Source organism: Molothrus aeneus, chromosome 3, assembly GCF_037042795.1.
Source record: "Molothrus aeneus isolate 106 chromosome 3, BPBGC_Maene_1.0, whole genome shotgun sequence".
NCBI lineage: Eukaryota > Metazoa > Chordata > Aves > Passeriformes > Icteridae > Molothrus > Molothrus aeneus.
Window position 1 is genome coordinate 84,078,663 of NC_089648.1, and position 24,715 is coordinate 84,103,377.

At 35.6% G+C, this 24,715-nt stretch overlaps 1 protein-coding gene across 1 annotated transcript in view; it reads left to right on the forward strand.

Moving 5' to 3' along the window:
• MYOM2 (myomesin 2) overlaps positions 1 to 24,715 on the forward strand; it is a 69,261-nt gene that overhangs the window by 20,386 nt on the left and 24,160 nt on the right. Inside the window, exons 10-22 of the mRNA XM_066545871.1 lie at positions 1,371 to 1,512; positions 3,119 to 3,318; positions 4,020 to 4,073; positions 6,594 to 6,721; positions 9,710 to 9,893; positions 13,023 to 13,197; positions 14,539 to 14,660; positions 16,841 to 17,028; positions 19,506 to 19,632; positions 22,622 to 22,800; positions 22,969 to 23,083; positions 23,638 to 23,794; positions 23,887 to 23,993. Coding sequence (XP_066401968.1) covers positions 1,371 to 1,512; positions 3,119 to 3,318; positions 4,020 to 4,073; positions 6,594 to 6,721; positions 9,710 to 9,893; positions 13,023 to 13,197; positions 14,539 to 14,660; positions 16,841 to 17,028; positions 19,506 to 19,632; positions 22,622 to 22,800; positions 22,969 to 23,083; positions 23,638 to 23,794; positions 23,887 to 23,993 — 1,878 coding nt within the window. The remainder of the gene's footprint in view (positions 1 to 1,370; positions 1,513 to 3,118; positions 3,319 to 4,019; positions 4,074 to 6,593; positions 6,722 to 9,709; positions 9,894 to 13,022; positions 13,198 to 14,538; positions 14,661 to 16,840; positions 17,029 to 19,505; positions 19,633 to 22,621; positions 22,801 to 22,968; positions 23,084 to 23,637; positions 23,795 to 23,886; positions 23,994 to 24,715) is intronic.

Genomic DNA, 24,715 nt, shown 5'->3' on the forward strand with positions numbered 1-24,715 from the left:
GGTAAATGTTTTAAAATAGAATAAAGGTCAGAATTTTTCATCACATTTCCATGCACAGCTCTCAGTGAAGTAAAAATTAACTTCTACATGTACCTGTGAGCAGAATTTAGTATTTAGTTTTATATTTTTTATTTGAAAGATAAAAATATTTCTGGTAGAGCAGTTCTTTCACTCTCTTAAATACATTGGACAATATCCTTGATATGGGCGAACTGGAACATCCCCACTGAGGCCACTGTAGCTCTATTAATTTTAAACCTTGTTCTTCTTGGAAACATATTAGAATATATGTGCCTTGTGGGAGCGTCATCCAGACAGTTTGTGTGGGGTACAGGTAGTGAATGTCTTTTTCAGAGGTCTGAAATCCAACTTCCTCACAGGAGTAGTGCAAGGGCTTCATCAGCTTTGCAGTATGTCTTGAACAAGCCACTCTGGCATCCTGATCTCATTAGGAAAATGAGATCAATTTGCTAAAGCTATTTCTGTCCAGGTTACATTCCACAAAAGACATTATTCAGGTGAAAAACACCCACTAATATATAAAAAACTTTCTTAGAAGTTTTTGTTGTAGTGATGGGTAAATCTTAGGCATCTCTCTTGTCTATTTTACACTATATGTGATGCCTTTGCATGCCCAGGACCCTGGCCTTGTGCTATGTCCTCTGGAGTCCCTAGTGTTGTCTGTTGGCCATTCTCTTGCCTTTTTTCATGAAGGCTGTGATCTGATACTGAGCATGAACTACTTCACAACTGATTGGTTTAGACTCTATAAATTTAGACTCTCTGCAGGGTATTTTTTTGTTATAGAAATCTTCCTTTGAAGGGAGAGAATTTTACCTGTTAAGAGATTTCATTAGGAGTTGTGGGTCCAGATTAGTCAATATCTCTCAAAATGAAGCCACAAAAGGGTGTCTTAAAGGTGGTATTTAGGACTCTAAATAAAACATAGCATTATAAATATTCCAGGAGTTTGCAAATTTTTCATTCTTTAAGAGATTTTTTCCTAATCTGCATGTTTTTTATTGAGTACTTTGGTCTGATTGGTAACACGCTGAGTCACAGCTTTCAGTGTGACAGAGCATCAAAAACACATGGGTGGGTTAAGCTTTTAATTCTCATGAAAAACAAGACGTGTTTGGTTCCTAAAAAGCTTTTCTGTTCTCAAAAATATCCTTGAACATTTTGTCTGTATAAAAATATAGACAATATGGTTCTGAATCATTATTGCAGTGAATTAGTACATCATGAAATGTTTCGGCTTCCATTCATATAAACAAGTAGCACAATGAACTGCAAGTATTCCCTTTGACTTTTTGATGTATATCAGAAGGGTTGGAGTCAAAACCAATTTATTTTAATTTGTGGTCCAGATGCTGATGCATTGATCGCAGGAGCACCAGGGGCACCAATGGATGTTAAATGCCATGATGCTAACAGAGACTATGTTATTGTTACCTGGAAACCACCGAATACAACCAGTGAGAGCCCTGTTATTGGATATTTTGTTGACAAGTATGTAAATCTTAACATTTATTTGATTTTGTTAATTGCCAGAAATATGTTTATACTGAAGAGAAAAAATACCATTATATCTTTTCAATGTGTGTGTTCTTTGGACATATTTTTACAGACACTTGGCACTGGAATTCAGTTACACACTGTGTTAAATTACAAGATTGTTCCCTGGCAAACTTTTGGCCCAGATGATTTAGTACTTTCACAGGCAATTCTGGGCATAGTCTGGGAATTAACAGGGGCTGGAGGCCATTCCAAGTAATATTTGCAGGCAGACACATTTTATCATACGCTTAAAACATTCAATAGTATGGATGTGGGCACATCAGAGAATGAGCCCTGGCAGTATTTAATTTATAAAAGCTAGAGTCCATGGGCATCTTGAATTAGATTTAGCCTCTTTAATCTCTATACTGCAAAAGCTGAAACCTAGTAGTTATTACATTATGTTTTTATTTCTTTCTTAAATGTAGTACATCAGGAGTTCAAGGCCTGGACTCCTGGGAGTTGGCAGTTTAAGTCAGACTGGCAGGCTTCTGTCCTTCAGTGAGCTTTGCACTTTGCTGGGGTTTCAGCTCAGTGCAGGCAGCTGGTGAGCAGGGGATCCAAGCGCTGATTTCTATGTTTTGTTCTTTGACTGAAGTGAATGCTTGCTCCTTGTAGCCAGAGCAGATCATCTGATCCTTAGTGTCTGAATCTGTCAGTCAGAAAAGCCTTACTGAAATGATTTCATAATGTACACTGCTGTGCACTTAAAAGCAACATTTGCAGCTCATTGCTATTTGCTTCCCTGTCATTTGGTGTAATTCAAAGATAACTGTCTGGGAATAACTGGAAAAATAGAGGTTTATGAATGGCAGTCAGTATGAGGAAATTAACTTGAGACCTGGGGACTCTATGATCTATATCCAATTTATGCAGTACATAGATCATAGGAGTATTTCACCTAGTTGTGTATAATCTAGTCAGATGTGCCATTTGACACGTTGCTTGTATCACTGCAGTGCCGAGGAGCTCTTGATCATGACATGACTTTTTTCTGGTACAGTCAGGGCAACAGAGAGTCTTCTACACAAAAGTTTATATTAGTAGGACACAAACTGTATATGTACACACAAAGGAGTCAGTATGATAATATCACTCTTCTTCTTGATGACTCCTATACTCTGTGGCCCAGTCATTTTGGGAGGGAAAGACACAAAAGTTTACTTGAAAATATGACAAAGAAGAAATGAAAATCATTAGGTGAATCTTGCAAATTCATCATGTTCTGTGGAGATGAATATTAAAAATGAAAGTGAATAATTTATTCTTTACATGGCAAGGAAAAGAACCAAACAGAAGGGAAGCAGATAGATTTGAAAAGGCCAAAAACCATGGAAGAAAAATGACCTTTGCATTATGAAAAAAATATGAACAGAGTGGGGATTGGATCTCTGACCAGAGAAGAGTGTATAAAGTGTGTGACTTTCATTAATGAGGTATATGGTTTAGCTCCTCAGCCTAGCAAAGGTGACTTCTGTGGTTCTGACTTGGTGTGGGTAGCATGGGGTGTATTTAATGTGAGATGATACTAACAAAGGCTGTCTTCTGCTATTCCAAGATGTGAAGTAGGTCTGGAGAACTGGGTCCAGTGCAATGATGCTCCTGTAAAAGTCTGCAAGTATCCTGTGACTGGTCTTCAAGAGGGACGGTCTTACATATTCCGTGTGAGGGCAGTGAACAGTGCTGGCATTAGCCGGCCTTCTCGAGCCTCCGAACCAGTTGCAGCGCTTGACCCCCTTGACCTGGAGAGAACACAAAGTAGGTTATTCAAGGCTTCTTAAAATAAAAAAAAAAAAAAAAGATTCTGTTTGCCCAGTTAGCCTAAGGAGAAGAGTTTATTTCTTCCTTTGATTGAATATCTCACTACAGACTGCAAAGTAGCATTATGAGAGCTTCTTCATGAATAGAACAAGCCAGCTTACCCTGGGGAGTAGTTTTATTGATTTAGCCTTGTCCTAAACCCCTGTGCAGATTCTGTATATCATGTACTTGCACACCTTCTGTTTCATGTCCTCCTTTTGGTCAGAGGGGAATTAAAGTAATTAGGAATACCTTAAAGCACTGCCCCAGTGTTGCCTGTAAAATCTGAGCTGAATATACTCAGATTTCCTTTACATGTGTTTTATGCACGTGTGTATGCTTTATGATTAATTCCTATAACAAAAGTGAACTTCATGACACAATTGATTACTAATCTGCCTCAAATCCATCTACTGTGACTATGGCTCTTGCTTTTTAGCACATCTTTGAATAGTACTGTCTTATCCAGCCCTGTTTTCCTATGAAAGTGAATAAACCAGTATATGACTTCAAGTTGACTCTATATGGGGAAAGATTTTATTACAACATTATAGAAACAGAGCTATACAGGCTTTTGAACACATGACAAACAATAATTTGCAAAATTTGTAAATATATTCAACTAGTTTGAGAAACTAATTGAATATTTTGATTGACAGTTGTTCATGTGGATGAAGGGAGAAAGATTGTGATCAGTAAGGATGATCTTGAAGGTAGGTAGCATTTCTGCAATTTCACTACATCTGCTTATTCTCCAGTAATTTTGCATCATAGCTAGAAACATAAATTGAAAAGAAATCCATCTAGTGATAAAGTCTCTATATTAAGAAATAAACCTACATTATGACTTGCAAGGCTGAAAGAACACAAGTGAGGAGTGAGGTCTAAAAAGATGGAGAACATCACACTCAACAGCAAAACTTTTATATGTCAACAACATTTTCTCACCTTTTTGCTTTTACTAGTGCTAAGCTGACTTAAATGGCTGAACATTTGATTCCCCATTTGATTGCCCATATTTCCCCTCTTTCTAGCTTTCTGGGAGCTAAGTATAGTTTTTTTTTAGACTGATTTTGACTATTTGAGCAAGTTATTGCCATTCTCATAAAAACTTGCACAATTCATCTCAATTCTTTAAATAATATATATCTACATGAATATGGAGGTTTTTCTTAAGGTTAAAATTATAGACTAAGTAATGTTTTTCCTCAGGAGAATTGGAGAGATCCCTGACACTTTTGAGATAAAGTTTGAATTTTTTCTGGTTTTGGTTGTTTCTCTATGGAATGATTAGGCTTTTATACTAGAATAACGACCTTCTTTACACTTAAACTGCTAAAATTATTAACTACATTGGATCAAAATTAAAAAAAAAGTGTCTGAGAACAAATGTAGTTTGAAGGAGAATCAGACATTAAATGGCTTTTCCAGTGCATGGACAGGACAGATGAAGTTCCTCTATTTTTATAATAGTACCCTAAATTAATTGATATGGGTATTACAGGGTCAGAGGCACATCACAATATCAGATTGTAATTGTCTTGTTTGGCTTCAGAGATCATTCTTCTGCTCTCAGGATTAGAATGATCAGGTCCAGTAAATGGCCACTCTGGAATAGTCATATATAATGATATTTGTATTTCTGTCACATGAATATTCATATTTAATAGAGTATGAATATTGAAATATCGTTTTTTATGTAGATCACTACTTTCATCTGCAAGATTGGAGACTATTTCTGAAAGAGCAATCTTACAGATCACAAATGGTTTTCCTTTTTAGTGCAGGCTGATATCCCTTTCTGGCAACCATTCTGTACCACCATGTTATATCATTACAAAGTATGGAAGCTTTTGTTTTTTCAAGAATGGAAGAAAACATGTTGAGATTTTGTTACCTGAAATCGCTTGGAAACCTTTTGTCTTAATGCTGTGAAGGATTATTTTAATTATCTTGAGTATATGTCATCAATTTCATCTTAAACTCAGCTGATTCATGTATTTTCTGAGAGAAAAAAATAGATTTGTAGGAAATCAAATATAGAAAGCATTGTGAGAAATAAATTTTCATTGGATATATCAGTTTGCTTTAAAAAAGGTTTGGTTGTGATTTGGAACTATATATGATGAAATAGTATTAGTGTACATTTTGAGTCTGGTTCATTCTACAGATATGTCTAATAGTTTAAAATATCACTGCCATGATTTAGAGATTATTACTGAAATATTTTTCTCTTTTTTAAAGATAAACATTTAGAGGATATATGCTCTTTTCTTAGCCTGAGAAGTAGAAAAAACTACCTTCAAAGAACAAAGATTTTTTTATTTTTCTATCACAAGCCACAAAGAAAAAATTTTTAGGTGCCTGCTGAGTTGCTACTTCTGACCTACTACCAAGTCGAAGCTTCTTCAGGGCTGTGTAGCTGTGCCTGTGTAGAGGTCCATCACTGGACCATCACAGGTCACTCTCCCCTCTGGTGCTGTTTTACCCCATTGTAATCCCTTGGTTAGCAGAACCAGCTTTTTCTCATGTTGCAGTCAGTGAGCAGGACCATGAAAGGCTGAGCTGAATTCTTCCTACCTGGCCCAGGGTAGGCAAGTTGGCTCTAACAGTGCTGGTGACTCTGCAGAGTGAGTGGGGAGAGGGGTTTGATCAGGACACAATGTGTGGTAGAGCTGTCAGAGGGCTGGTGACATATTTTTATGTCTCTGATTCACAGATTTTAGAAATGCTTTAGACTATACAGCTGATAATGCCATTATGTTATAGGATATATAGCTAATAGGTTCTGCTCCTTTTCCTGCTTTTCTCTTTGTTTTAAAGCTTCTTTTCTGATTGTACTTCTCTTCCAGCTATTTTTTTTTAAATTCTAATTTCTCATAATAATTCTTTTGACTTCTGTCTTTGATCAAAAAATGTTGGCATATAGTGAGTAGGGTTTTACTAGGAGATTGAAATAATTCAAATGTGATCAAAGGAAAAAGTGTGACAAATGCACAAGAGTTTCAGGGGGCACATTTGACCTTTACTGAAAGAGTAAGTAACTAGCTATTAATACTGAAGTTTTATTTATCAAAATCTAATTGAAGTGATCAGGTGAACTGCACAGATGATATCACAGCCCCTAATAGCTGAGCATTGCAGTGCAGGGTGGGAAAGATGAGCTGTACCCTGAATGCTGACCCAGGAGTTAATCTGCTGTTTAACACTTGCTACATTTATTAATCTTACAGGGGATGTTCAGATTCCAAGCCCTCCCACCAATGTACATGCTTCAGAAATCAGCAAAACATATGTTGTACTGAGCTGGGATCCACCTGTTCCCCGTGGCAGGGAGCCACTGACGTATTTCATTGAGAAGGTACTGCACTGTACAGTGGTGTTCTCTTGAAAGGTGCTTTATTGCTGTGTGCTGTTACACTCAAACCATTTTCAGATCTGCAGAATGAGCAATAAAACTGTGGTCTTCCAGGATTTGGAAGTGGGATATTAGAGAAGCATGGATAATCAAATGTCTTACTGCAAGTTTTAATGAGCATTGAAATTCAAGGACCAGAGAAAAGGATTCCCCTATGCTATTTGCTTACTGCTGTCTAAATGGGAACAAATAATTATGTATGCAGGAGTTAAAAAAGAAAATATGTAAAAGAAGCATGTATAATTTTCACAATCAGGCACAATTGTAAGTTTTCAATCTCTGTAAAAAAGGGAAGTTTCTGTTAGTTTTGTGATAGAACAAGGAATAGACTGTAACTCATAATTTGATCCTCACTTATTTGCAGGCTAATGGCAGCATCTACTATACACTGACATTTCCAATTTATCTCCTGTAAGGTCAGCAAAGAGGCAGATGCCTGTCTCAAGTTCACTGGTCCCTGGTACTCTTCATGGCTGCCTTCCTCCTCCCTTTGAATTGAAAGGGGACTTCAGTGTTCACAGTAGGAGAGGTTTGTTCTTCATCCACCTAAGTGAATAAAATTTAAATAAATCTCTCCCTGAAACATGTTTCTAAATTATATTGGGTTGGAGCAACTTGTTTCAAAATTTTCCTTGTAGGTAAAATGGGCCTCATACCTGACCTCTAAAACACAGGTCAAGCTATACTTAGTTTTTATGAATTATGCCTCTAGCACATGCACCTTCTTACCAGTCCACATACACTAAACCTCTTCATAAAACTGCCACATGTTCAATTTGCACCATGAATATTGTAACAGCCTTTTCTCAGGCCCTTACTATGCCAGTTTTTTTTCTTTGCACATCTAAAATTCTGCACATTCCTCCACAATTTATTCCTCAGCTGTCCTGTTCATGACACTCCTCTTTTTGCAGCCCTCCAGCTTGTCTTTTCCCTCTCAGACACACAAAAACCCCTTCCACTTTAAAAGAACTCCATAGGCCATTTCTACACTCTTCATCATCATTACTTGCTGGATGTTGAACAAATTGATGCAAAGTGAACACCACTCACTAGTTAAATTTTCCAGCAAGCATGACCATTTCTCCCATTCTGCCATATGGATTCAAAAGAAGTAACGAAAATTTTCATAGAAATAAGTATCTAGTTTTTCTTTCTATGCAATAAAATACAATCCTTTCTTGCATTTATTCCCACTTACATATGTCTTTGCTTATCTATAAATTTCAAGGATATTGTTATAAGGATTTTGAACTAGCTCTTGTCATGGAAACACCTTATTAGTTCCAGAATATGCAGAAAAGCCCAGATAAAAAGCTCAGAGGTAGATTTCTATTGAGTGGACACCTACACCTGGCTGGATGAATTTCATTCTAAGAATGAATTGGAAAAGATAGATTATCTGCTTATTTTATACAAATAAATTTATATAGCTCCAGAAACAGTACACAGCAGTGACAATGATGGAAAAAAGTGTCTCATTTATAAATCAGATTTACAGAAGGAAAGTGAGAATGGGGACAGAAAGACTATTATTAGAAAAAAGAGCTTCATTGTACTAATTAATACCTGAATCTAAAATACTTTTGCAAAAATAACTGATATCTATGAACAGCTTAGTCACTTCATAGGTGAATGTTTGTTTTTTGCTTTCCACTGTCATCTGTTAATTTACAACAGTTTCTAACTATTTTATTTTAAATAAAGAAGATTCCATCCTGAAGAATAAAAATGTATTTGTAAAGCTTTCAAAAGACACAAAATAGAAATGAATTTTCTATGTTCTCTTTAAATACTTTTTTAACAGATAAATCATATCAAACCACAGAACAAAATGAGATGCTGATTCTTTATGAAAAGAAGAAATTTATGTTTTTCATGGCAAGAAGTAAAATATATGGCAAAATAATATTTATTTCATATTTTACAGCTTTTTATTACGAAGAAAATTGATGTTATATTTCTTTGGTTTTTTGTTGAGAACACTAGGTGGGTTCAGTACCTATGAGAAAGATTTTGATGAAGAGACTCCAGCTGTTTACATTATTATTATTATTATTATTATTATTATTATTATTATTATTATTATTATTATTAGTCTATTGTAGGTGTCATTATATACAGGGTAGTTTCCAAGCACCCATGAAACACTGTTCCTCCTCTAAGAAATTCACGGAGTCTATCAGATTTTGCTCCAAGACTTTCTGTTCCAAAATTTTATAAACAAAATTTCTATGCACCTATCTACGTGCCAAGGAAATTTTCTTCAATCTATTTATTAGCCACTTGGGTTTTACTGAAATTTCTGAAAGATTCCATGACTAATTTTTGGTTAAACAGTTTATGTGGGAAATCGAATGGACAGCAGGCTTCTCTCAGAGTACTGATTTTCTGGCTCTCCTCCATGTGCAGTTCTGGTGATGATAAGCTCAGCTGCTGCACTGAGAATACACAAAAGTAATTACCTTATTTGATGAATGTTTTTAGGGGACATGACCTTACTCAACAGAATAAATAAAGTTGTGAGTAAAGTAGCATTTCCCTCCCTACCCTTCTGCAGAGTTTGGATTAGGGCTCGTTCACTTGACTTCAAACCTTTAGGTGTTCATGTGAGTTTTTCAGGACATGTAAGTAATTCTTTGGGGCGAATCACAGTTGACAGTCACAGCCCTAAAAGAAGGCTGGATGTGTGTACAAGTGTGCATGTATTGAAGTCAAGACAGGCAAGGAGACAGTGAGCTATTCAGATCTTTTTGTAGAGTAATGGAATGCACCAGCAATGAGAATTTGCATATGTTTAAGTCAGGCATTTGAGAGTGATCCTTCTCTCATAGCTCTTAAATAAATTCATGACAGGATGCAGTACAGCAATATGTTCAATTTTTGACAGTTCACAGAAATGATTCATGGCTTTTTTGTTGTTTTTTGTAGTCCATGGTTGGCAGTGGAAGTTGGCAAAGAGTCAATGCACAGGTTGCAGTAAAATCTCCTCGCTATGCAGTGTTTGACCTTGCAGAAGGAAAACCATATGTTTTCCGAGTGTTGTCAGCAAATAAAAATGGCATCAGTGATCCATCTGAAATCACAGAACCTATTCAACCACAAGATACTATTGGTAAGGTATTAATTGCAAGACATTAATATTAAAAAATAATAGATATTTTGCTAATTGGAAATAGAAAACTCTCATTAGAGTATAACTATAATAATAGTAGTTGACTTAATTTGTGTTCAGTTCTGTGAAGGATTTAAAAAAGACCAAGATGCTAAATTTTAGAGACGTCCCTGAATTTTCCTAGTGATCACAAGCCTTGCTACTGAAAACAATAATCAGTATACTTATTTTTTTGCTACAGTTTCATCTAGATAAGGTAGCCTTTCATTTCTTTCTTAGTATTCTGAGTTGCAAATTGCTGCCAGTGCACTATTCCTCTGTCATACAGATGAGTAGATTTCAGGGAAAGATACAACTACATATTCAGTGGTGATTTTCCAAATGAAAATGAAGTGTTTATCTTGGGGTTACATTCAAAAAACACAAATGAAAATTTAGGGAGTGGCTATTAATCTTGTTTTTGAAATATTTGTTTTGTTTTTGCAGTTTTACAGAAGCCACACACAACAGCTTGATGTATTAATAACTGTCACCTTAAGTGCACATATCTTACTAGTCCACTTTCTAGTAATATACAAAATATTTACAGTATCTGATATACCATAGTTAAAAATATAATCCATACTTTCAGCTTGATCTGTGACTACATGACAAAGAAAAGCATCTTTTGCTTTCATATATTCTTGATTTGATGTGTCATTAATACATATAAATTATTTAAACCATTCAACATTCCCCACGGTAGGGAAGAAAAACAATGTATTTATTGTACTTAGTACAGAAAATAAGCTATCCCTTAGGGGTTAACACAACACCTTCTGCATAACTCACAGCTTTAAATTAAGCAAAATGCAGAAGAATCTATTTTAAAGAGAAACTTCAGCACTATTTTCAGAGACAGAGTTTGCTACCTGAGCTAAAATACATCAGAAACACTTGGCTCCTTTTAGTTGCCCGCACTTAGTGTCATTTGATATTCTTAAGGGTGACAGGGACACCTTCATGGGGACAGAAATCATTACACAGTGACTGTTGGTACCTTATGAGCAGAAACTAAAGAATGGTTGGGACATCCTAGGCCATCCTGAATGATACTTAAAATCATGCAATTTAATTGAGTGGTAAAGGAATATTCAGTTTGAGGTTAAAATCTCAGTTTAGGAGTTTCCATGTAAGTATCTACAGGTGCAGTAGATGCTTCTGCTCTGACTGTGGCAACTGGAGCCTGGAATATAAGCTGGTTGATGATGTCATAAATTGCCCCATGTCACCCAGCTGTAGAATGTCTGTTTTGGGGTGATAAGAATAATTTTCAGGACCCTACCCAGGACTGATGGAAGGTTCAGTTTAACTGGCCAAAGTGACATCCTTTTCAAATGCTTTCAGTTTGCCATTTCAGAGGACTGTAGGTGCTATCTCCCGAGTCATATGTGGCAACTCCATGAAGAAGGGACAGATGGTCCAAAATGGCCCTAAAATAATTTTTGTAACTGAGTTAAGCCCTAGCTCTTTGACTATAGTGGCAGCTCAAGAATATGTGCTTGTAGACACACATAAAAGCCTAAATGTAGGTACATTTATCAGACTGAATCCATTTGATCTTAGAAATTTATTTTATAAAGTATAGCAGTATGTAAGTATTAATTTTTATTTTAATATATAAAGACTAAGTGGAAAACATGCTGCCTTTCTTTTGTTTCATGCTGCTTACAGTTCTCTGCAGTATCAATCTGAGGAAACTAAAATATCTTCAAAAGGCGAGTACTGGGTGCTTGTCTGATGTGTTAGGCTGAGACCTTGCTTTAGTTTCTTGCATTGTGAAAGCTCAGACAGATATTTTATAGTGTACAGACTGTGTGCTTGTTCTTACTAAGATTTTTTTTCCATTTGGATCTCAATATTTCTGGTTCTATTTATGCACATTCATTTGTTTAGATCGGTGTAAACTGACAATGAACTTTCTTTGCATGTAAAGGAAACTGCATACTACAGTACGTTGAGAGAACTATAGTCAACAGATTGGAGAAAGCTTTATCCTCTTTTTCTTGGTGATGTTGAAGTGATGCTGAGGTGGTGTTGAGGTTGGTCCTGGAGTACTGTTTCCCAGTTCTGGCTTCCTTAGTCAAGAGGGATGGTTGTAAAGTGGAGAGGTCCTCTGAATGGCAACCAAGATGACTGAGGGATTAGAGAATGTGAATGATTAGAGACGTGTTTATTTAGTTTGAAGACTTACAAAGATGATGGTGCCAAACTTCTCAGCATTGTCAAATGACAAATAGAGGCAAGAGCCAAAAATTGTAGCCTAGTAAATTCATTCTAGACATAGTCTTTTAATGAGAGAGGTGCAAGGTGCAAGAGTGCAGTTCTGGAAAAGGTTGTGCAGGTAAGCTGTGAAATCTCCATTGTCAGAAGGTTTCAAGACTTGTACAAGTCTGTGACTGACACACTAGTTTAGTGTTGGTGAGGATCCCACTCTCAGTGATGGGGTAGAGGGACTAAATGATCCCCAGAGATCCCTTCCAACCAGTGTTCCTATGCTTCTATGATATTCATCTAGCTACTTTTAGATAAACTTTTGGCATTCAAATATATACTTAAAGTTATCCTGAAAAGCTCATATTTTTGGAATTTGGGCTGTCATTAGTTAACTATAAGACAGTATTTCTTAATCCTCCTGATATCATATTCTATGGTTTATGTGCATTTCTTACTGGCACAGTAATGCTACAGAGACATAGGCTATACATCAACCTCTTATTTGAGAGAGAAATTAGTGAGTGAAGATTTTCATATCTGTATGCTTTTATCCATACTCATATTTGAAAATATGTGGTCCTATAATTGGCTATCATAAAACCTGTATAAAATCATATAGGTAAGGAGCCTCACAGAGCATTCTGACAAAAAAATAGAAAAATTATATTTGTATGCTTTTTTATATACACATATATATAGGTATCCAGACTTAAAGAAATATATTAAAATACATATCATATAACAATATTAACATAGTAGGAGTAGTTACAGCTGTAGTGATTAAATATGATCAAATTATACATAGTTTCATCTAATTCAACTTTTATTTTTAGGTATTTTCTAATATGTATATGTTTTATTTCTTTTTCTTAGTTTTACCATCTGCACCTGGTCAGGTGGTGGCCACAAGGAATACAAAAACATCAGTTGTAGTTCAATGGGATAAACCAAAACATGAAGAGGATTTATATGGCTACTACATTGAGTATTCTGTGGTGGGATCAAATCGCTGGGAACCCAGTAACCATAAACCGATTAATTATAACAGGTATTGATAACATTCCTGTATTTTTGGGAAGTTTGAAAACTGCAGGGTATTTTTAAGATAATTTATGTGCTAAGCCATAGGATTATAATTGAAGGAGAACGTTGAATGAATGGGAAGAAAAACAGTCTGCAGACTCCCAGAGCCAAGATTTCCAAATTGCAGAGAAATTCTCCTCAGCTTTTTATTTTTTTTCATATATTTTTATATTCCATGACTTTAAGTTTTAAAAGCAAACTCTAGAGATATTATTCTGAGTGTCTTGGACATGAGTAAGAGCGAAATATGCCTTTTTAAAGTATGAGTTATGTTGTGGGGTAAACAGACCTGATGAGGAAGAGAATGAGAAAGGAGAGGGAGCTCTAAAGCTTTATCATAGTCCATGAATGACAGAGCAAAAGGTCAGGCCATTTCTGCTATAAATATGGTGGCAAAAGTGCTTTGGCAGCTGACACTATTGTGCAGGAAAGCCAAGTGTCCCGTTCCAGAAACATCAGAGCTCCCTGGTCTGTTACATCTCTGGATAAAGAACACTGGACCCTGTTTCTGTTTGAAACCCTCTGATTCCCTGGTCATGACACTAGTACTGTTTCAATTTCTGATGATTTCTTACTCCCTCCTGAAGATGTCAAATTCATTATGAGATTCTTCAAGCAATTTCCTCTGTGAAAATCATATTTATTTTTTTTGGAATCAATCACCAAATTCAAAGATTAGATTTTTAGTCTATATTTTCTATAACAAGCACATCATATTGTTTAGTGTATTATGTCAGTCATTAACTGAGTGACTTTGTATAATGATGAGTCCTTTTTTCAAGTAGTCAAGAAATTTGATCAAAAAAAAAAAGTAGAGACTAGTTGTTGGTCAAAGGGGGTTGAGAAAGCACAAAAATAATAAAAAAAAATTCATTTCTTCATACATGAACATATATAACAATAGGATAGCTCTGAGTATTTTATTTAGTACAGTAATTACCTAAGAAACTCAGGTCAAAACTGAAAACTATTCTTGAGAATGACTATAAAACTACAGTGAAAAATACAGTTCCTTCCCAGAATAGATTAGAATTTAGCAAGACAAAGTTCAGAGGGAATATAATATATTTTGACTTCACCTGCCAGATCAGTACTAACAATCTGATGAGTACTGCGATTTTTGCTACAGTGTCCCTTCCACTTACATTGTACTACATCATGCCTTTGTTTCCCTCTTGGAAATATTTTCCTTTGTGAAGCACTCATGAAGTTGAGCTTTTTAATTGATACAACAATATAATGTTACAGCATAGAATGATTTCTGTAAAATATACACTAATATGTGATGCTGTCTTTTTTAACCCAGGTTTGTTGTTCATGGTTTGGAAACTGGAGAGCAATATGTCTTCCGTGTGAAAGCTGTGAATGCTTTAGGATTGAGTGAAAACTCGCAGGAGTCGGAGGCTGTAACAGTGCAGGCAGCCCTTAGTAAGTGTGATTCTGTGCAACTCAGCTTCTTCTTTCCCAAATGAGTGACATATCTTCAGCAATCACCTTCTTTGGTTTGATTTACTATAATAATATACCTTGCAGCCGTCATGCACGTCTGTTTAATGATGTCTATTCTCTGGTATGTGGCTGTTCTAGAGAAAAGACATTGTTTTATAAAAAAAGTTATTTATAAAGACTGTTAGAAATATTGGGTAAGATGAACTTTAATGGCCAGGTTGCCTTTTGCTCCTGGGCTGTATCAAAGACATTTAAGTACTGAGTAAGTTAGACAATTAGTTTCTGAGTGACTTGGAGTGGTGCAAAATATTTTAGCACGGTATCTACTCCAGTTAGAAGAGTTTCAGTAAGCTTTATTACTGTGTAACTGAACCAAACAGAAAATCCCTTTGTTTGCTCCAGGTTGGAGCACAGTCTACCTCCTCTGGTGTCCCACAAACAAAATTTCTGTGCAAGGTCAGTCGTGCAGCCTTCAGTGGGAACGGTACATGTTGAGTGAAGGGTCAAATAAGTATTTGCAACAAAGAATACACAGGTCTGGGCTATCATGGTTCAATTTGAATTAAGGGACAGTGTCAGCTCCATACTGAAAAATTTTAAATCGGATCCATTTTCCCCAGCAGAGTGCCCTCAACCTTTTGGAGAAAACCAGTAGACATATTTGTGAGAAATAATTCTCTAAAAGATTTATAATTCAGTGTAGTCAATAGAAAGTAAATTTGTATATTACTGACAAAGTTACTCTATTTGACTTTTTTAGGAGGAAGTGTGTCTCATATGGGTAGGTGGTGCATGGACACTTGCACATCTATCACCACAATATTGTAAATGCACTTGCACCTATTTGTCACTGTGTGCTTTGCAGATGAGGGTTGCATGGGGTGTATCATCAAACACAGAGCACGTGGATCTTACACACACTTAGGGGATGTGGACAGCTTTTATCCATTTTTTTAGCCTTTACAGGAATTTAGCAGGACTATTTATAGATGACCTAGCATTAGCATGGCCAGAATCTTTCTGTAGTATTACTTCAAGATTATTTACAGGTATTACTTTAAGATTATTTACAGGAATTTGCTACGGTCATTCTTATTTACCAAGAAGTGGCAGCAAACAAAAAGGCCACATTTTGTGACCTCTGAGTATAGCACCATGGCTGAAAAAAAGTATGAAAGGGCAGCTCTGCTGATTGCTAGTGGTTTTCATTGTGATCAGTAGTACAGCTACAAGATCAGGGACTGTACTCATGTATTCTCTTCTGAATGAGGTAAGTTACATTCTCTCAAGTTATACTGGTAGCTCAACTGAAGGTATCAGATCAGCTTTAGGGACAGGTGTTTAGCTGTACTGATTGAAGCACTCTAATGTCAAAAAGGGGTATCTTTGGGCAGACTTTCAAGTATGGATGACAGATGCAAAACTGCTTGCTTCAAGGGGTGCTTGCCAGTAGGAGGGGATTAAAAAGCTCAGAAAAAGGGTTTTCTTCATCCCTAGGAAGGTGCCTTGGTGACATTTCTGCTTCTGCTACAGAAGGGAGTAAACCCATGCAAGGAACTTCATGAAGGACATTACTTTTCTGCCTCAACATAGGCAGAAAAGTTAAGTTACTGAAAATCTAAATATCTTCTTTCTGGGTCAAAAAGCAGTCACAGTCTGAATAAAGCATATAATATCAGGACAGTACAGGAAAGCTGTGGTGGCCATAGATCAGTCAGTCACATGACTTAATTTCACTCAAATTTATAGACTTTTTTCTTTTTGTACTGGATGATTTTTACTGTATTCCATAACTACTTGAGCAGCTAATTTTTTTTTTTTTTTCTTCCTAGGAAGAGGTCTTCTGACTTATTTAAATATTTTAGCATAATTTTTGGTTTGGAGACACTGGCATTACTATTTCCCTGCAAAGATCATCTATTCTTCCTTGCTACCTTCTGAGAGGGCAAAACATTAGACAGATGTTTTAAAACCTTCCATGTTTATGTCTGGTCATAAAATGAATGTTGGTTAGCAACTTTACAACTACTTTGCTCTCATTGTGCAGTTGAGAGCAGTATGCTGCAGAAAACAGAAGCAATATCAAAAATGCTAAGCAACTTCTACACTGCAGTGCTTTAGACTCTGTCCTAACTCTCAGGTTGCTTATTCCCTTGTAGCTTGTCCTTCATATCCTCATGGTATCACTCTTCTGAACTGTGATGGGCATTCAATGACCCTTGGCTGGAAAGCACCAACATACAGTGGAGGCTCACCAATCCTTGGTTATTATATAGATAAAAGGGAAGCTAACCATCAAAACTGGCATGAAGTCAACTCTTCCCTTATTACCCGGACGATTTATACGGTTAGTATTTTCTGCTCATTATATTTTTGCAGTTGAATTTTTTTTTCTTCAGCTTTTTTTAACAGAGAAATTCTTTAAATAATTACTTCAACAAAACTAGACACTTCCATTCGGAGTGCAGCAGCGTTACACCTGGGCTAAAAGATCATTGCCATCCCCTACTGTGAAATTCTAATACAAATAAGACCATTGAGATAACTAAATTTTGGAGGGAAAAGTGTGAAGCACATTTTTCACAAGGAATAAGAGGAGTGAGCCATAAGATGTTCCCCAAGCTATTTTCATTAATGATCACTGTATACATCACCACTATAACAGCATACAGAGAAAGGATGGAAGCATTTAGCAGGACAGATAACTGCTCTCTGTAGGACTGAGGACTTGCAAACAAAATGGAGATGAGTTGAGAAAAAATATAACTGTCTCTGTTCTTACTCTCAAAATCTGCCTTCAGCTGAAAAAGCATGTTTATTAATGAACTCAGCATTATGTCTCATCACCTCCTTCACAGAGTACAGTTTTGAAATAAATTACTTCTGCTTGCACTTGCAACTCATGTAATGTTTCTTAAAATAGGGAAATTTGGATGTGAACTTCCACGGAGAAAAGTTAGAGAGAATGGATATAGCAAGTAATCAATCAATGTGATGCTTTTTAAATTAAGTTAAACAATCAGATTTTACTCACAAATACTTAACATTTTATTTCTGCAAGTCAGCAAATTTCCTGTAAACCTTAGGACAGAAGTAAATCTTGCAGGTATTTGACACTTAAGTAGAAGATAATAATGCAGATGAGCTGAGGAAGAGCATTTCATGCACAGAAGGCAGGAAGCAATACTCAGATGCATGTGTGCTTATGACTGATTCTATGAGTGGCACCTCTGACATAGCAGATGGGCCATGGATAGTGAGAAATAAAAAAGGGCAGGTAGGATAGGCATGAAAGACCAATACTAAACAATGCTTTCCACATATTTTTATTTTTAATACATTTGTAAATAAATAAGTAATGTAAATTAGGGCTTACCACTGGGAATTTAACTAGGTATTTAAGTGTCAGTCCTGCCAGTAACTGTATTTGTGCCTAAAGATGCATCTTCGTACATTAGTTTGAATGGCTAGAATGTGAAATACTGATGGTAAACAAAACCAAGATAGCTTTTAGTAGCACAGAATATTTTATGATATACTGCAAACCGAGAATGCCTGAGATATTCAGTACACCACTGGGAAATCACTAAAGGTTTAATCTTCTCTGATAAAATAGTTCTATGGGAGCCCCACAAATATTCTTTCCCTTAATAACCTGGGATTTCAAAGTCATTTTTACAGACTGATCTATTTTTCTATCTTTTGGGTCAAACTATATAGCTCCTTGTCTTCAGGAAAGTATGTCTAGATTATTTTAGTGCCTGACTTTTCTGTGTTACCTTGTTTGCTTTGGTCTTGTATTTGATGCTACGCCATATGTTTGTTACCATCACATGTTTTTTATCATTAAAAAAATCACACCAAAATCATTTTTTATCTCACATTTTCAAAGACAACTATTTATTCATGAAAATCTAAAACTCTTTGGTATCTCCACTAGGAGTACTACTCTTAGCTGTCTCTCTTGAGACATATGATTAAATATAACTGTGGGAAAATTATTCAGAGGAATCAGGTGTAGAAGACTTGGTTTTTTGTATTTAGGTGTTCTGGAAGAAGAAGGATGCAAGAGGGCTGCTGCCGTGAGGTGTTCTGGGTCAAAATATTCATGCCTTTTAGTCCTCTACTTTGAGCTCAAAATCTGAGATGCTGGTATGGGGATGGGCTCATTAGATAAATAAGAGTTCATTTACCATGGATGTTTGCAGAGGATTATTATGGATTCTGCTCATCCCATTACCAGTGCTTACTTTCTCACTTTGTAATGGTAGGTAACATCAAGAGAAAGATTCATACAAGCCACAAAATACTACTGAGAGGCTCTTCCCTGGAGTTACATCAGAACATTGTGGAACTAATTGGATTGTTTTTTCTTTTCTTTTCCTATAATTTCCTTTTCTTCCTAGGTCAGTCCTTTGGACCTTTTAAAGCAAAATACAATTTTAACTCTTGCTTAAGTGAATGGCTTATGAACAGCCATTCACAAGCAATGCAATAAGGTGTTTAATTTTAGAACACTCACCTGTAAGTATCTGCTGGTGGTCATTCATTGACTGGGCTCCTTGAATCTTTGCTCCAAACTCTTACAACTTTTCATGCACAAATATGAGTCCTGTTATGCCTAGGATTATATGACTGAAACGTGGACATATAATATAGAACTCTCCAGTGTGTTTGGTTTAAGAGTAAAGTCTTCAAATTAGACCCTTCAGCATGGCAGTAAGGCCTGATAATCAATTAACTAATGTTTATATCCAAGTATTTATTAAATGACTATAAATCATGGCTTTTGATATATTGAATTGTTTTCTCAAATGAAAAAAGGTAGAGGATTTGACTGAAGATGCCTTCTATGAATTCAAAGTTGCTGCTGCAAATCTGGTTGGAATAGGTCAACCTTCAGATCCCAGTGAGCATTTTAAGTGTAAAGCCTGGACTATGCCAGAACCTGGTAAGTATATTAGTTCTTCATGAATCTCAAAGTCCTTAAAACACAGCCATGGAGTTCCAGCTAAACTCTGCAGGATATATTTTGCTTAATTTCTTCCATAGTTCCTGTTGAGATTGCCCTTGCTTCCGAGATCTGTTAAAAGTTACCGCCACAACTCTAATGACGACATCTCTTTCCTGGGAAACAGATGACTTTTCCTTAGCTTGTTGAGTGTCCCTTTCTCTCCCTGCTCTCGCCAGCTCAGAAGAATGTTGAGCCTTTGGTCTATGCTTGTATCTCTATGACCTCTTCAAGCCCTACATGCTCCACCTCACACTGTACATATCTCTGCACCATAAATGCAGGCTGTTAAGAATATTCCTGGAGTTTCAGACTCCAAAACTACATTAGCTTTTGGTCATAAATAACAGGAGAGGGGTCTGTTTCTTCTGTTTCTTGATGTAGAGACAAGTGGCACAGCTAGTCTTATATTCTCCAATAGTGTGCCCATGTAGGTGTGCTGGATTGTACCTAAGTGTTACCTGAGAGATTATTATTAGCCAGGTGTTAAAAAAATGTGTTAACAAACCTACAGTAGTAGTGGCAGTGCACAAAATGGAAACCCTACTCCAAATAAGTATTTTTCAATGCTGAGTAGAGCACCTGTAACTCTAATTTCTGCAGGTCATTTGCCTGCTTACAAATCCCTCTCTTTTTGCCCTCTAAAACAAAAACAACACTATTAAGTTCCAAGTAGTTCCTTTATATGCCCATATTCTTTGCTGAAAAGGTGTTTTTCTTTATGTTTTCTAGTTAAATTCTTCAGAATTTAAAAATCTTACCAAATGGATTTAATGACATGAACAAAATGTCAATAACAAAGCGGTTAATCTCCTGACCTTAACTCACTTTAATTACATTTTCTTATATTCTTGTGATATTTAGTGTAAATGCATCATCATTTGAACAATTATTTTTTTTAAAGAAATTAGCTACAGTTTATGCTCTCTACAGTTTTTTCAAAACAAAATTGAAATTATGCAGTGTGTAAAGAAGTGAAAATTATCCTTCATTTTAAATGACAGATAAAGAAATGAAATGAAATGTGTTTTCAGGAAATGGAAAGAGTGAAATTTTCATAATGAACAATCTGACCTTTTTAGTGTTTGGGTGATTACACTGTTCTCATTATGCTATGAGTTGAATAGACAGTATTGCTTTCCTCCTGCTTAAAAAAAACCCCTACAAGCAAAGAACATTGCCCACCCTGCAAAAAAACCTCAAATCTCTGAACCTGTTAAATATTTCACAAGCCTTTTTTAAAATGTATTTTTAAACAATGGTTCAGCAATAATGAAAATAAATAATGAATAATGAAGAGCCTGACCCTCTTCCCAGACTTATTAAAGGTACTGAGGACTAGTGCAATGTGACTGCAATACACTCCCAGTGTCAACAAAATATTCTTCCACCTTTTGATATGGAAGGAAGGTTTCCTTAGAAAGGCCAAAACCTTTTGCAGGATTTCCAGCATAAGTGATGGATTCTTTGCCCAGAGTCCATAATTATTTCATCCTTCCACAGAATTTTAGTCTTAGGTGTCTCTGTGAGTTTCTGTGTGTTAGCAATGATAGTTAATGGATTATCTTACATTGCTTTAAATAAAAAGAAATGTCTGGGGTCTCAGACTCCTCAAATAGAACATTTTTCCTTCTAATGTCTAGATTTCTAACAGCTCTATTTGACAGTGTATTTTTAATTATCTGTGGATATATGGACATTCAGATTGGGATTTTTAAAGATCTCTGAGGGAACACTTTAGGTTCCTTGAAAATGGCATTCTTTCCATGAGAAATCTAATATTTATCCTTATAAGGTCTGAAACAGGTATTTAATATGTTTATTTTCTGAAATGTGTTTATCCACTTTGGAGAAAAACTTTTCTAATTTTTTTTCTCTTCCCCAGTGTATTTGCTGAATTACATCCTTTACAAATTTTATGTTCATTCATCATTGTTTAATATCATGTAGGCTGGAATGGAAATTGGATTTATTTGTAAGGCTTTCCACTCCTTTTTTGTGATTATTTTAAATGGTAAGATGTGTTGTAGGGAAAATTAATATCTTGAAAACTAAGGAAATCCTTAAGTCTCAAGTTAATTCTTAAGTCTTCAGCTTTCTAGATCTAAAGCACAAGAAGCAAGCAATATAATTTGACCATGGTAGGAAACTTATATGCCTTTACATTTATATTTGTTTACTAGTGTAAATAAATATCAAGAGTATAGTAAAAATAATTGCTGTAAGTTAGACTGAATGGCTCTTCAACATGTGGTGAAGGAGAAGGAAAGTATAGTAGGAAGAACATAACCTGGTAGTTGGAAACATAAACTCTCACTTATTTGTAGAGTATCAGGATATTTTTGGTTTAAATATTTCTTCTAACAGATATCATTCATTCTGAGAAGTTCCTCTCAGCTGTCCACCTCACAATAAATATTCTTTTGTCGGCGAACAAGAAGCCTGATCCAAAGTCCCTTGGTGCCACTGGTTTTGGGATTATTTTGAAAGATCATGGCTCATGTATAGTAATGAAAAGATAAAAACCCTGATGTTAAATTATGAACCTGAATCAGGCTCAGTGAAGCAGCTTTGATGTGAGGCTGGTGAGTTAAATAATAGACAAGAAGCCTCTCTTTCTTGTTGGAAAATCTTAAACTGCATGGATTTTCCACATGATTAGCTTAACCTTAAAATAGAGTTACTGAGATCTAGCTAGGCTAGTGTGCTTCGGAATACTAATGTAACTCACTGTTTGAGGCAGGTATTGCTGTATACAGCCATGAGGAGGAATTGGCCTAAATACCACATATACCAGGTGTATTATAAAGGATGAGATTTTTGAAAGCAGATGCAGTCAAAATTATGGCAATGCATTTCAGCCTCTACTGGATCAGCTTGAAAAACTTTATTATATTGAAGTGAATTTCCAATATCTGAAATATTTTAGGTCCTGCCTATGATCTCATGATATGTGAAGTTAGAAATACATCACTAGTTCTTCTGTGGAAAGCTCCTGTGTATGAAGGAAAAAGCCCTATTACTGGGTATTTAGTGGACTATAAAGAAGTAGATACAGAAGACTGGATCACTGCTAATGAAAAACCTACTTCAAAGCGCTATTTTAAGGTAACGTTTTCATTGAATAATATTAATATAAAACTGAGTACTAGAAGTTCTGATTGAGTATAAAAAAGATATGCATTAGAACTTCAGCTTCTGCTAATATCTTCATATGAGTAAACAAAATAGTTTAGATTGTTTTTTAAATTGGCTTTGCCCTTTATCTTGTTTAAGGTCACTGATTTACATCAGGGTCATACCTATGTTTTCAAAGTTCGTGCAGTGAATGATGCTGGGGTAGGCAAGTCATCTGAAATATCTGAACCAGTGCTTGTTGAGGAACGGCCAGGTAAAATGAACTGCTTAATCTCCTCTGTTTCTTAAATACTTGGAATTGCATTTCATCAACCTAATTTGATATTATATCACATATAAGTATTTAAAGAATTAAGAATCTCTTAGCCTTAAAACTTCAATCATGTGGATATGGAGACAGCGATTAGAATTTTTTCCTTTACTTAGTTCAGGAGTTATTTGATAATCAATTATTTTGGTTTTTATTCTAACAGAGGTGCTATTTGTTGTGAAACACATTTATTAAAGCTTCAGGAATGATAACAAAATTGGTTTGTTTTTACAGTCATGTCTTCTCATATTCAGTTATATCTTATTCATTTGTTTCTCAATAAGCATTTATTAGTATTATCATTCATTTCTTGCATGTAGAGTAAGAAACTTAATAGCATGTGATGCTGAGCCAGCATATGACATAAACCTGCTTTAGGACCTGCTAATAAAATCAGTATCTTTTAGGACAAAATAGATCTGGGCTTTAGTAATTTATGGATTGCACCTTGGCAAGAAAATGCAGTCTTGACATTTGAGTTGATTCCTATTTTTCAGGAACAAAAGAAATCTATTCAGGTGTGGATGATGAGGGTAATATTTACCTGGCTTTTGACTGCAAAGAAGCAACAGATGCATCTCATTTTGCATGGGGTAAATCTTATGAGGAGATTGATGATTCTCATAAGTTTAAGATTGAAACAGAAGGAAATCAGTAAGTCATGCCAATCTACCAAAGGAAATCAGTAAGTCATGTTAAAAATGTGATACACAGCTAATGATATTCTTTTTAATTGGTGTTTTTAGTTCTAAGCTGTACTTCAAAAATCCTGATAAATCAGACTTGGGAACTTACTCTATCTCAGTTAGTGACACAGATGGGATTTCCTCCAGCTTTGTTATGGATGATCAAGGTAAGGTCCTTATAATTTCAAATCTTTTTTCACTGTATCACCTCAACTGCACCAAAAATTGCCCAAGGAAAAAGCAGAATAGAACCCTACCACTCTCACATTATTTCCTGTGCATTAAAGAAAAACAAAAAAGAACCTTCAACAGGCTTTGTGTGATTACTTATTTTTCTGATTATCATAATAATGAAAGCTGGGATATCTTCAGGCAACACTTTCTAGACGAAGATAAAAAATATGGCAAATTAGAAAAGTTTTCGGTATGCTGGGATTATAAGGATGTTTGTAAATATCCCTTACACTTTCAGCTTGAGGCTCTAGATGCAGTTTCTCATAACTGAGATGCAGGAAATTAGTGAGAAAAATGATGATGCTTTAACAGTGTCTAAATACATTGGATCAAATTATCATTTAGCTTGCATATGTATTAGTTTTGCTTTATTTCATTGTAGCTGTTTTTTTTCATTGGATTCACAATTAATTTGCTTCAGTCTCACTTTGTTCTATCATTGTGAAATTCTGACATAAAAAACAAAGATAAAAATTTGCTGTTTTCCCAGTTCTCAGTTGTAATTTCTCTGCCCAGTTCCTCAAGTATTAAAATCCCTCCGCTTCTCAACCTACTAAGCCGTTTAAGGAATCACAGTGAGAAACATGTCAAACCACCCTGTCCAAGTAGGTGTTGAGAAGAAATCCATGTTCAGGGGGAAAAAAAAAGTTCTCCA